General features: G+C 30.9%; 1 protein-coding gene across 4 annotated transcripts in view; it reads left to right on the top strand.

Annotated features, from left to right (window-relative positions):
- The window catches only part of LOC124952494 (general transcriptional corepressor trfA), a 159,890-nt gene that overhangs the window by 128,489 nt on the left and 16,401 nt on the right, over window positions 1-15,000 (top strand). For 3 of the 4 annotated variants that reach the window (XM_047502472.1, XM_047502492.1, XM_047502482.1), the window contains one exon: window positions 9,626-9,687. In XM_047502472.1, the coding sequence (XP_047358428.1) occupies window positions 9,626-9,687 (62 nt within the window). Of the gene's footprint in view, window positions 1-9,625; window positions 9,688-9,764; window positions 9,966-15,000 lie in introns of all 4 variants that reach the window. The other variant, XM_047502500.1, reaches the window with a different exon arrangement.

Below are 15,000 nucleotides of genomic sequence, written 5' to 3' on the forward strand. Positions count from 1 at the left end.
AAGCCAACCAGTGATCCCAATAGTTGTAGTTAAAATCTATCGAATAGAAAAGGATTGCTCGATTTAAGGGTGGTAAGGGGCTTGTTCTGTGGTATAGGAAATAGATGAGGGCTGATGTTGGGAGTGCTACGATACCAAGTCAAACGGAATGGACGATTTCGTATCAAGGAGAGCGAATACTGTTTCAGCTCGGAAGCGGCCAATATTGAAACACCCTGAGTAAACAGAGTTTGTTTTCGATTTTGCCATTCGACGGTGAAAGCAACGAGTTGGTAGGGTGAAATTGAAATAAAAAAAAAAAAAAAAAAAAAAAAAGAAGAAGAAAAGGAAGAAAGAAAAGTTCGAAATTGTAAAAAAAAAGAAAAGAAGATAGGGTATCTTTATTAAACATGTATATTTCATTTGATCTGTACAAAGTAAACTAAAGATAATAGTAATAATGATAACATTCATTCGGGAATATTTAAATTGTTATTTAATATTGAACGATCTTGTAAATTAAACAAAAAGATATTAATAATGATTAATTGAAAAGTTAAATTTATACAAATTTGCAAATAAATTTACATATGTACTTATTAAAAGAAACGTAGAGAGATTAAATATGTATGTTTCATTTATACAGAACAATTTAATAATAATAATAATAGTAATTCGAGAATATTTGAAAGTGATAGTATGTCTATAAAGAAAAAATTATTATAATACAATTAATCGAATAATTAAGGTTATACAAACTGGCAATACATAAATGAAAATGAACTTTATTTAAACAAAAAAAGGTAGCGCGAAAAAGAGGGGGAGAGAGAGAGAGAGAGAGAGAGAGAGAGAGAAATCCAGCAAAAATAAAAGGGAAATAATTCGAAAATAAGAGAGGAATATAAAAAGAAATGATTTAAATCGTACAAATGAAAAAGCGGTAGACGTCGAGTCCAGTTTCGTGGTCCCAAGAGTATGTTAGTTCCCTTAGGGAAGGAGAAAGGATAAACGGATGTCCTGTTTCAGGACGGACGTCGATGGTACTGCAATGGTTACGCTGACTGTCCCCGACCATTCAACGGGACTTTGTCCTTTTTATAGCTTTCGTATCTTCTCAAGACCTCTCTTCCTCTTTTTCCTCCTTTTCCTTCTCCTCCTCCTCCTCCTCCTCCTCCTCCTCCTCTTTCTTCTTTATTCTTCCTCGTGCTGTGCTTTCATCACATTTTAAAGTCTCCTTGCGCAATTTTTCGGTCAGCCAAGTCACGTACGTCATCGTGGCTGGCCAGTACCGTTTCGTCTTTTATGACTCACCTTGGGATACTGAGTGGTAAGAAGAATTTATTATCGGCCTTATAACGGTATAGGACGTTGTCCTTTCTTATTTGAGAACTAACACCTGTAAAGAATACTTAAGTTATTTCTTTCATTATTTCTTTCTCTCTTCTTCTTCTTCTTCTTCGTCTTTCTTTTGTTCATTTTTTCCTTCTTTTTTAATTTCTTTTTCGAATATTTTTTTTTCTCTTTTCTTTCGATTTTCTTTTTTTTCTTTTTTCTTACAATTTTATTTTTTTTCTTTTCTCATTTTTTTTTTTTTTCTTTTTTGGCAAATCAGACGGTAGAATACATTTTACCAAGTTACCAACAACGATACGATCCTAAAATATCACGGATCTCGAGGATCGTTTAACTGTTCTCGATCGTTAAACGATCCACGATGAAACTCTGGAAAAACTCGATGTGAAACTTTGCCGTAGCGTCCAGCGAACCCTCTAAAGCTAACCCTCTCGTTCTACTCTCGACTACTGGAGAAACTTTTAATCGATATGCATTTCAAATTATTTGCTCCGTCAAAAAAAAAAAAAAAAAAAAAAAAAAAAAAAAAAAAAAAAAAAAAGAGAAAAAAAAAGAGAAAAAAAAACAAGAGAGGAGAGAGAGAGAGAGAGAGAGAGAGAGAGAGAGAAAAAAAATAAAGGTATCGTGTTCAAAAAAACTATAATAGAAATCGAAAAGAGAGATAGATTTTTTCTCTTTTTTTTTTTTTTTTTTTTTTTTTTTTTTTTTTTTTTTTTTTTCCTTCTTTTTTAACATTTTCAAGAGAAACAATAACAATGACTCGTGATATTTTCCAATTTCAAAAATGCTTCACGCGAGACAATAAACACAATTTGCTTGCCTTTCTCTCTCTCCCATACCATAAACAAGCTTAAAGTAAAGTAGCAGCAGTAGTGTTATATAGTATGATGCATGGAGTTATGGAAAGAAATGGAGATGGATGGATGGATGGATGGATGGATGGATGGACGACACTCATCAAATCGTTTGGATTTGGATCATAAAATATTGTTGAGTGTTTATTAAGCGTTAACGGATACGTGGATACGTTTACAACGACAAGTGTTTATTCAGCATTAAACTGACACATGTTACAAATGGGAAGCTAATGTTTAACTCTACGTTAACCTAATTCCATTAGTAAATAGAAAGTTAACGTCAATTGTCGGATTTAATATGATATTATGAGTTCTCAATTGAAAGAATGAAAAGATTGAATGACGTTAATCTTCTTATTCTTTTTTATGATCTTTCTTATAATTCTTTCTTTCTAACTGTATAAAGAAAAAAAAAAAAAGAACGACAAAAGATATGAATTTGAACGAAATTTTATCTTTGAAAATATATATATAGAAAAAGGAAAGAAAGAAATAACCTAAGAAGGAAATCAAGAAAAATGATAAAATAAACAAGTCTTATCTTATAAAATACATAGAAGAATAAGTATAATCGTAAATATAAAATTTGTTATAAATTTTATATGAAACTGAATAATATCTCAATATGATACGTATTATATGATTTTACAAATTATTATGATATTAAATAATAATTACTATTTAATTAATTTTAGATCGATTGAAAAATTTGAGATTATCCCAAAACAATCGATTTTTTATTAAATCAAACAACGAGCAATTACACTTTCGATGTACAAAATTAAAACAAAAAAAAAAAAAAAAAAAAAAAAAAGAAAAAAAAAAGGAAAGAAAAAGGAGAAGAACGAAGAAAAAAAAGAAAGAAAAACGATCAAAACAAAACGAGATAAAGGAAATTTTTAATAGAAAATAAAAAAAAATATATATATATATATAAAAGGAAAGAAAAACTTGCTATTTGTTTGAGACGAATCCTAGACTGGCATAGATATTCGCTATTGGTGTTTACGCTACGCGTTAAACCCCTTGCACCGAGCATTAACTCGATCCCGCACCGAAGCCGCACATCGAAGGGTCTAAAGCCCCATAAGCATTACACTCACCAACCCCTTCTCCCGACAAACTTGTACAGGGGATGGACGTACACGTGTACATGTACAAGCACGGCTCTTGGCTCGTCGCGGAAAATCGTCTACACGGTAGAGCTCGCCACAACGATTTATCTGCTGGCTCTGACGTACGTGTAATTGCCTCTTTCGATGGGGGCCGAGATTATGTGAGATTGAGTCGATTGGAAATCGCGTCGATCCGACAAAAACGAATCATTGTTGTCGCATTAAATTTTCCGTGCTTTACTATTTATTGTTTGTTTTTTTTTCTTATCTATTTTTTCTTTTTCTTTTTCTTTTTATTTTTTTTTTTTTTTTTATTTTTATTTGTTGAAATATTTTTCATTTGCCGTTTTTTCTTTTTGAATCGCTCTAACGACAATAGTGTAATAATTATGATTGTTATATTTTTTATTATTATTTTATTATTTAATTCTATATATATATGTATATATGCAATATAAATATAAATAATACCATTTAATAATAATAATATATATATATATATATTGTTATTATTATTATTATTAAGGTAAAAAATAAGATTTATTATTTTCAAATTTAATATTTTATACATTGTAAATTTATTGAATTAAAAAAAGAAAATAAATGTATATTACTACAATATTTTCTTTTAATTTAATAATATTAATACTATAGTAAAAATATATACATACATACTATTCATATGAAAAAAGAAAGAAGTATTTACATATATGTATATATACATATATTATTTATGGAAGATAAAATTTTCAATTTAATTTAATTTAATTTAATTTAATTTAATTTAATTTAATTTAACTTTAAAAAAGAAGGAAAAAATATATATATATACATCAGTTATGAAAGATAAAATTCTGAATTTAGTTCACTTTAATTTAATTTAACTTTAAAAATATATAATATATATAAACATATACGTATAATTCTCGATCTTAATTTAAACAAATATTTTTTTTTTTCCGTAACGCGTTACAAAGGGAAAAGTTGGCACTCATCCCAATGTACTTGTTTGAGCTCCATGTGCGCCTTTATTCATTGTAGTTTTAGTGGTTCCCCAAAATTTGCTTCACCATACGTTTCGTAACTATGACTTTAATATAATTTGAATTTTATTGAATTAAAAATTACATTATGCGTGAATGAAAAACGAATTTAATTTAACTTCGAAAAGAGAAAAAGAAAAGAAAGAAAAAAATCCAGTTTATTTTATTATTTAAAATCTTATATTTTGATTAATAATTACTTTCAGTTATCTCTTTGAAATATTTTTTCATTTCTTTCTTCTTTTTTTTTTTTCGATATTCGCTTTGAAATTCATTTTCATTAATTTCGTTCGGTTTTTATCTTTTAAATATCTTCATTAATTACGTTTATTTTTCTCCTTTTTGAATTATTTTCATTTTTCGTTATGATTCTCTTTCTTGATAATTGAAAAATTTCTTTCATTTCCCGTCATCCATATCAGCTCGTGAACACAACCAATGGATTTAAAGTCCATCGACCGTGGACATAGTATACTGACCGAGCACATTTATTCGAATGTCCCAATAGATAATAACTATAATCGATGATATATTATCAACCCTCTTTTGTACTTTTCATTTTGAAAAATATAATCGGACGGGAATAAAGAATGAAATAAATATAATGCTTTTATTTTTAATACATATTCTTTCAATATTATTATTTCATATATTCGTTCGTTCATTTGTCTGCATATTCGTAGTTACATAAATCTTTATATATTACAACATGATATTGAATCATTTCAAAGATAAAATCTCGAATGTTTGAAGCGTTAATCTTACAAAATTAATTATCAAATTCATCAAAGATTTTTCCCGATTCGATTCGATTCGATTCAATTCTATTTTTTTTAAAAATAAAATCGAAATAATCTTTAAATTTATTAAATTACAAATCCCTTTGGATTACGATATAATATCTCTTTGGGGTTAGATGAGTTAAAAAATTATTTTACCTTTTGTTTAACTTTTTATGCATGATGAGATATATTTTAACTCATCTCGAAAAGTTAAAGTTACTCATAGTCATACAGTTTAATATTTTATTTAAAGTTTTTCATTCAATTATTATTCTTTTTTTGTTCTCTTTTTTTTTATATCAACTTAGTTTTGCTATTTATTTTTAAAATCGTGTGTCTCAAAGAGATATAGTAATTTTTTTATTTTTAAAATCGTGTGCCTCAAAGAGATATAGTAATGTTACGAAAACAACGAGAAATTTAATAATAATAATTAAATGATCAAATTTTTTTACAATTACATTTTTATGTAAAAACTTAGTGTCAGAATTTCTCCCTCTTGAGTGTTAAGGCTCAAGTCTTATTATCTGCTTAAAAAATTAAATATTAAATATTTCGCTGATAAGGAGATATGTTACTTGTATGGTTATAAAGAAAAAAAAAAAAAGAAAAAAAGAAAGATATAAAATATACAAAATATTCATTCCAACATGTTTACTAAACGATTCGTTTCACCCTTCATCAGGGTGCAAAAACCTATACCAGGAAACACGCCCCGGGTTATCTCGAACGTTCTAACTCAACCCCTCATTTTCACTTACATACTAGAGGTAACATACTTAACGTTTTGCTATAATACACTATCATGACTATTAATTATGGCACATTATAAAACAAAAAATACTAGTAAATACGTGCCAATATATTATACTCATACTGTTATAATAGCATACCAAGGGTCTTATCATTTTCAAAAAAAAAAAAAAAAAAAAAAAAAAAGAAAACAAAAGAAATGCGATTACTTTTGTCTAAATTTAAGAATACAACTTTTTCAAAAATTCGAAAAATCCATATTTCCTCGTTTAAACCTTCAACTTTAAAACGTAACGTTTTTCATTAAAATCGGTCAAGAATTACGGTTGAATATATTTCGAGCATAAACCATTATAAAAGCTGGGTTAATGAACAGCCTTATTAACAAAAATTTAATTAGATATATATATATATATATATACATTTTTATGTTATATTTAATAATAATAATTACTATTATTACTTTTATTATATAAATTTATTTTATTATTATTATTATTATTATCATTATTATTATTATTATTATTATTATTATTATTATTATATAAGGATAATTTGTATTATATAAAAAATAATTTCACACATAATATAAAATTATAATTTTTAAAATTGTTATTACATTATTATTATTGAATAACTTTATATAATAATTTTATCATACGACAAAAGAATAACTTCTATCGTATAAAAAAAATCTTTATTTATTTTCCATACTACAACGAAATGCTATTAATCATTTAGATTTTGACTTTTTGAAAAATATCAAAATATACGATATACAAAAACGATTTAACATTTGTCTGGGACTTGTTTGATAACCTTAAATCAAAATTCTCCCCGTATCGAGAAGGACCATTCTAATCTTATGGAAAATCCTATAGGATTGTCCTATAGGATAAGGGATAGTACATTCATGCTGAAGGGTGTGAGCAAATTCAACGAGGTATATCTATATATCTATGTATACATATATACACACACACACACACACATATATATATATATTTATACATACATACATACATATTTACGAGATGCAGGTACACTAGGGGAACTGTGAACGCGGTACGTTGACTGAAGCTTAGCTATGGCAAAGGATTACGATATCGTTGAACTGAGATATGTTCTGTGCAACGTTTACTTCATTCTCTCTCTCTCTCTCTCTCTCTCTCACTCTCTCCCCTCCTTTCTCTCTTTTGCTTGGTCCGTACCCTCCTGTGGTTTCACCACCTGTCATAACTATACTTTCACGTTGGATATACTTCCCTTCTTCTCATTCCACTGACAAGAAAGTGTTAGAGAGATAAAGATGGATAGAGAAGGGGAAGGAGGGAGAGAGTGAGAGAGAGATAGAGAGAGAGAGAGAGAGAATTTCCACGTTTCCTCTCGAATTGTTCAAATTCTGACAGACACCCTACTCAAGACTCAGAAAGGAGAATCATGACTAGCTACTGTTAACTTAACCGTCAAACCACCTACATTCCACCACATAGACACCAAACTCGCTATATAGAATTTCTAAGCTACCTTGTAAAATTTTCTTCGTGTTTTCGTGCTTTTTATTAAATTCTCTTTCTCTCTCTTTCTCTTCTTTGTCTCTCTCTTTCTCTACTTTTATCCATCTATCTGTCTATCTATCTATCTTATTCTTTTCTCTCAACGATATGAAAAAACTCAATTTTACGAGGAAGACCTCTTTCAAGCACATTCGTTTCGTTGAATAATTTCAACGAAATCGTATGAATTTCTATGGCACTTTAATTAAATGATCCTAGAAATCTTTTTTTTTCTTCTTCCTTCCTTCCTTTTTTTTTCCATGAATACGAAGAAAATTAGGTCGGTTTAATTATTTTATTACTTTATTATCATATCACTTTTCCAAATATCATTCATAATTTTTCCTCAAAATATATTATCTTCCTCATAAGTATCCCAATATATATTGTATTATTTATATGGGTTAGGGATTATTTAATTTAAAAAAAAAAAAAAAAAAAAAAAAAAAAAAAAAAAAAAAAAAAAAAAAAAAAAAAAAAAAAAAAGAAAGAAAGGAGAAAAAATATTGTTGCAACAGACATTACGTATGTTGTACGTCGATGATCGGCTTAGTCTGTTCTCTGGTAAATTTATTTTACGGTCTTTTTCTTTTTTATAAGATTACATCTTAGTTTACTAGGAGAAAGCGAACAGACACGTCAGAGATAATTAGAAGTCGTATAATGCTTTCAGACGCATATATTCGTATGGGGCTTCTCGTGTCAAGGGATCGAGTAATGTCCATTGAGAAACCCCATACAGAACGAGGAAGCCCTCTTAACTTATTTGTCAACCATGAAGGGTCAGAAGATATGTTTGCGAGAAACAGAGAGAGAAAGAAAGAGAAATAGAGAGAGAGAGAGAGAGAGAGAGAGAGAGAGAAACAGCTTTTCGACAAAAGTTAAATTATCCTATATCTTAGTCCTTTACAACTCTCATATTGCTCTCCAAACGTGTTATTACATCTAAATCCGAGTTTCTATATTTTGTTTAATACTTGAAAGAAGAAAAAATACTTTCTTACTATTTGTCTCATATTTAAAAATATTCGAATCTTAAATACAGTTCGAGTATTCGTATTATTTGGATAATAAAATAAAAATGAAGACTATTTCAAAGTTATTAGAAATATAATTCGAATTGTTCTGTATTTTTTTATTATATATTTATTTATATAATCATAACAAAAAGTGTCCCATCGGGATTATTATGAAACGTAATGATTTTATTTTATTTCTTTTTCTTTTTTTCCTTTTCGAAGAACATCAAAATATGTCACAAAAGAGAGAGAGAGAGAGAGAGAGAGAGAGAGAGAGAGAGAGAGAGAGAGAGAGAGAGAGAGAGGAAGAAGTTTCAGAGAAAGAACATAGAAAGAACTTTGCCATTTTCGATTCTATACTATCATCGAGAAACCACGATAAAGATTTGGTTCTTGGTAGATCGTAACGAGTAAATGATTCGAGACGAAGCTTCACAATATAAGCTTTCTACGTTCTTTATCTCTGTTACTCTGACAATGTTTGTATCGTTGGTCGATCGAAAAAGGATGAGAGTAGATTTCTCGCGATGGTAAGAGGGATCAGACAGGAAGGAAATGAGAGAGAGAGAGAGAAAGAGAGAAAGAGAGAGAGGGGGAGTGGGATGAAAGGGAGAGGAAAAAGCAGAGAAAGTTTGATAATGGCGTCGAAGAAAAGTTTTCCTCGGATTTGTGCACGTGTTTCGCGAAAATCGTGAGAGTTTTCTTCTTCGGGGCTTCACGATCGAGCGCTTCCGTTTGTTTTTTGTCGCCACGACAGAAGCTCGCGGGAGCTTTGAGTGGAAAGTCGCTTGAAAAGCGCTTGCGACCGCTATAATGTCTATCTATCTATCTATCTATCTATCTCTTTCTCTCTCTCTCTCTCTCTCTCTCTCTCTCTCTCTCTTCCCTGATCTAACATTTTCCGTCTCACTCCAACCTAGATTAAAGTATCGTACTAACCCGGCCGCGTTTGAATAATTCAAAACGAAAGTTTTCTCTCTGTGTTACGGAAACTCTTTCCCACCATTATTCCCTTCGACAACGTGTTTGTAAAATTTTCGATTCCTCTATACGTTATATACCATATCGAGCTTCATCGTGCTCGCTTATTTTATGGGATTTTTATTTTTTTTTTCGTTTTTTCCTCCTTATCTCCTTTTTCTCTTATTTTTTCTTTTTTTTTCCGCAGGATTCGCACTGATGAGGATCGTCGAGGTTTACAAGGAGATTCACGAGCAAGAGATGAACATTGTAAGTAATTTTCTTTTGTTTTTTTCGTCTTTTTTTTTCTTCTTTTTTTTTCATCTTTTCTTCTTCCTTTATCATAGATTTTCTTATACTTCTTAAGCTTTTTCGATAATGGAAGTAAGATCAATATTGAGGGATAGGAAGAGAGAAAAAAGGAGGAGGAGAAGGAGGAGAAGGAGAAGGAGGAGGAGGAGGAGGAGGAGGAGGAGGATAGGTGCCAGGGGGTGGAAAGAGAAAAAAAAAGAAGAAGAATACATTAGAAGCTTTTCGTGAGAAAAATGGTATAGTAATATCTGTCATATGGGGGAAAAAAAAAAAAAGAAAAAGAAAAAGAAAAAAGAAATAACATATTCGATACGAAAACGTACAATAAGAGATCTTTCTTATCGATATAAAAGAAGACAAATATATAATTTCTATTTTTTCTATTTTTTCATACGCAAGTCTTTTACATTAAACGTCTATGATATAATCAAATTCGTAATTTCTATGGATTTTCTAAATTATCGAATCTTAAGATAGAAGTTTGATCTTCTAACTTTCAACGAGGTGAAACCAACCAAGACGATTGGATTTTGGAACTAAAGAAGGAAAAAGAAAAAAAAAACTAAAGAAGTAGAAGAAGAAGAAGAAGAAGTAGAAAAGATGGGAAAGGATAAAGGTCGACCGTTTGAATTATTTAAGTAGACCACCTTGGTCAGACGCAATTAAAACTACGAAGATTTATGTGAATCGTGCGAGAGAACGAGAAGAAGAAAGAGAATGAAGGTGGGAGGGTAGACAAGGGGGTTCCACGAAAGGGGAGATGAATTGTGAAAGAAGGAAAACGAAGCTCAGTTGGAATATTAATCGAAAGGTTGAAAGAGGACTCATTCCGCGTTCCTATATATATATGTATATAGTATATATATATAAAAATATATATATATATATATATATATATATATATATATAAATTATCTTTTTCTTCTTTTCTTTTTCTATTTACACATTCATTCATACATACATACATACATATATATATATATATATATATTTATATATATATATATATGTATATATGTATATATATGTATGTATATGTATATGTATATGTATATATGCGTCTCTTCGTATCATCTCCGGTCGCACAAAAGTCCGCGGAAAACTCTTTGATCCTCCCCAGTTTATAGGTCTCACCCTCGAGGACAACGCAACGCGTTACACACTCGATCCGTTTGAAGCTTGAATTCCATTTGGATTCAAGCTAACGAAACACGATTTTTTCAGAGTTGCGAGGAATTACGAACGAGTATCATTCGAGAGGAATCATATTTCTCGTCTGTCTTCTCTCTTCCTTTCTCATACCCCACATTTCATAAACCGTTCATTCTTCCATCTCTCTATCTCTCTGTCTTTCTTTATCATTTTTCTCTTTAATGTACATCATATTTTTAAATACATAAACTCTCGACGTATTTCTATGTAATAGCATTTCAAAGGATCCGAACGATTGATTTATTATATCCATAATTATGTTCTCTTCCTTCAGAAAGTATATAAATAAATCTATGCCGATTATCTTTCCTTGATCTCAATTTTTCTTGAATGAGAAGGTAAGAGAGAGAGAGATAGAGAGAGAGAAAGAGAGAGAGAGAGATAAAGAAATAGAGAATGAGAGAGATAAAGAGGAAGAAAGAAAAATTTCTGGTCGTAAAAGAACTTACAAAATTCTTTGGCACGAACCACCCTCTTATCGTCTCGTTCGAGTTTATAACTCTCTCTCTCTCTCTCTCTCTCTTTCTTTCTCTCTCTCTTTCTCTCTCTCTTTCTCTCTCTCTCTTTCAGTTTCGTGACTTGGAAGAAAGGTAAAAGAGGGTTGATAGTGGTGGTTGCAGTGGGGGTAAAATGCCGCGCTTCGTCGCGATAACAACGGCGATGTTATAGCACGACATTACGAAACTCCGAGTATGACATTGACTCTAAGCTTATACTTTGTAACGGGGAATGAAACGAGCTCGTGTACAGAACGAACGGCCACCGTTCGTAGATCGTCGTCGTAGTTTTCATCGTTGTATTCGTCCTAGTCGTAGTTATAGTAATCGTCGTAGTAATAGTTGAGAAAAGGATGGAAAATGTTGTTCAGTTCAGCGCAAGAGAACTCTCTTTCCTTTCGCGATATAAGTCATTTCTCACTCGTTCAAATTGCGTATAAGACTGTTATTTGTTACGTGAATCTAACAATCAACTTCCTTTACTACCAGTCGTAAGCGTTACTCCTGCGAGTAAACGGTTATTATTATCGAGAAATCTCGATTTGAATTTCCGAACGTGCACGTTGGAATTTTACGAACGATCGGTCTGAAATCCGTAAATGCAGTTGCGGTTACATAACTTCTCTCTTCTCTCTCATTCACTCTCTCTCTTTATGTATCTCTGCCTCTGTCTCTGTGCTGTCTCTGTTTCTCCATTTCTCTTCATCTATCTCTATACCAGTAATTTCTCTCTATTTTAAATTACTCTGGAATGGCATGTTCTCGTTACGAATTTCACTCGGGTAACGCAATGCCGAACATTTTCGAGCATTTCCGCGGTTGTTTGTCCGAATCGATATTATTATATTTATTCTACACATACCTATCGAAAATTTATTGCCCCATTTAATATTAACTATAAATCACTTAATTATATTATTTGATATTCTTCCAATTCTTGCGTAAAGCTCATAAATACATCATATATGTTAACTCTATAAATATATGTATATATATATATATATATATACTGCCTGGATATATGCAACACTTCGTGCACCGTCGATAACGTCACTACCTACTGCTATTTATCAGTAAGTTACTTTCAGACCTCGTACGATATGCAATAATTATGTACGAAGTTGTTTCTTACCTATCATACAATCTTACGAAAAGTTTCTTTCTGATAAATGATGCTGAGTAAGTCAGAAGTTAAGTTACTAACGTTATCAATACGTAATGTCCCTATATCTATTTATAATATTTTCAAAAGGTATAATCTAATTAATAATTTCTAAACTTAAAACAACTTGATTTATTGATTATCGCATTACGATCGAACATCGTCATAGCTCGTTGTATATCAATCAATGATCAACATGTCAAATCCTTTCAAATCCTTATTTTGATATTTTGTTTCGTTCGAAACTCCATATATTCGACTGGTGACGATAGAAAAGAGATGAATAAATCTTTCAACTAGACAGAAACGCTTCGGTACGACTGTATTTCTCTGAACGTAGTTATACTATGCGAAACTCGGAATTGCATTGTCTCCAATATTCTCAATTTCGATCCTCCCATTTTTCTGTCTTACTATCTAGGGCTTAGATATAATCCAAAAGGTCATCCGTTAGAATTCATAGAGAATCCCTTCTTTACGATAACCTCGCGGTACAATTTTTTTTTTTTTTTTTTTTTTTTTTTTTTTTATTTCTTTTTCTCTTTTCTTTCTCCCTTATATTCAACGTCGTCGTGTTAAAAAAAAAAAAGAAAAATAAAAAAAAAAAGAAAAGAACAAAAGAACAAAAAAGAATAAAAGAACAGAAAATCATATTTCCAATCACCGGCATAGATAAAAAGTCGAATAAATTTTGGATTAGAATGGGCAAAAGAGAATCGAGGAAAAGATTGGGATAAATTATTCATGAAAATATTTGAATAAATAATTTTGATTTTCAACAGGAGCATAATCCGATAGAAAAATGGACAATGAAAAGAGAAAAAGAAAAATATAGAAAAATATATATATAATTGAAAGATTTGGAATAGTTATCCATTATAAAGTCGAATGATAATCTAATAAAAATTTTTTCATGGAGTTCTCTTTTAAACGGAATTAGATCGATCAGAGATCAAAGTCTTTTGAAAATTTTTGTGAAAAAAAGAAAAAATTTCGTCCCTTAAAAGACGTAAAATATGTCAATTTGTTCTTAATAATAACGTGTAATAGTACGAACTTTGAACTTTGAACGTTTGAAGTCTACTATTTGAAAGACGAGAGCAAACTTTTTGATACATAGAATTAGATGATAGTATGGATACCTATTAACAAGATTATTTTCAATTCGTTTCGTCGCAAACATACACTCTCGTTTCTTCGCATACATTTGGAAAACTTTTCGAATGTATTTCCGGAAGATACCTTATGCTTCTTCGTTAGCTATCCCTTATTTCCATTTTAATGAATATTCACGAACGATGAATTATCCATCAAAGTCAAAGTTCTTTCCAACGAAACGACAAAGATCTATATCAAATTTTTCCCAACTATCGTAATTTCGATTGCCGACATGTTTTTATCAGATTATCAGATTTAACCAAACATTATTTTTGTACGTTTCTATAAACGAAAGAAAAAGAAGAAGAAGAAGAAGAAAATTGGCTTCCATCCAGACTGCTGGATCATTCGACGAGAGGGAAAACGATCGTAAAATAAGAACGAAAAAAGAAACAAAATAAAAGAAATAGAGAGTAGAGGTTAACGCTTATTCAGCAAAATGTGTAGATCTGTCATTAATTTATGGACGCATTCATCTTGTCGATGGTTATTCTCTCTCTCTCTCTCTCTCTCTCTCTCTTTCTCATTCTTTCTCTTTGTCTCTCTCTCTCTTTCTCCCTCTCTCACTTTTTCTCTTTCTCTCTCTCTCTCTCTCTCTCTCTCTCTCTCTCTCTCTCTCTCTCTCTCTCTCTCTCTCTCTCTCTTTTTATCGCACAAAGCATGCAGCGAAAAAGATAACCAAACCAAACGTCAGATTCGTTCGTTATCGTTCGTTATCGTTCGTGACTTATAGCATGAGAATAGCGAGTGAAGAATAAAACTGAAAAAGAGAGAGAGAGAGAGAGAGAGAGAAGAAAAAAACGTGTTTGAAAAATGTTCGAATAATAAAAGATACTCTTAATCAGCTGTATAAATCTCTCGTAGACCGTATTTTAGTACGGCTATGGCATTGAAATTCATCGACAAATAATGTCAGCGTGAAAGAACATGAACGATAAAAGAAAGCGAGAGAAAGAGAGAGAGAGAAAGTGAAAGAAAGAGGAAGAAGGGGTTGTTATGTACAAAGCAGGAAGGGCACCCTCGTACCAAACAACGTATTGAAGACTTTTACGGGAGTATAGCCCACCTCCTCTTTTTCACTGTGTTTGCTCCATTCGAGTATTTTCTAATCTACCACTACTATGTATGTACGTAGAGTACATATCTCGAAAAAGGGAGCGTGAGCTTTCGGTCTCTCATATTTTTCAATTGGCCCTTTGAACGAGACGCCCTTGTCTGGAAAAGGATTCGAAAGCTAAAGCT

Source organism: Vespa velutina, chromosome 1 (genome assembly GCF_912470025.1).
Source record: "Vespa velutina chromosome 1, iVesVel2.1, whole genome shotgun sequence".
NCBI lineage: Eukaryota > Metazoa > Arthropoda > Insecta > Hymenoptera > Vespidae > Vespa > Vespa velutina.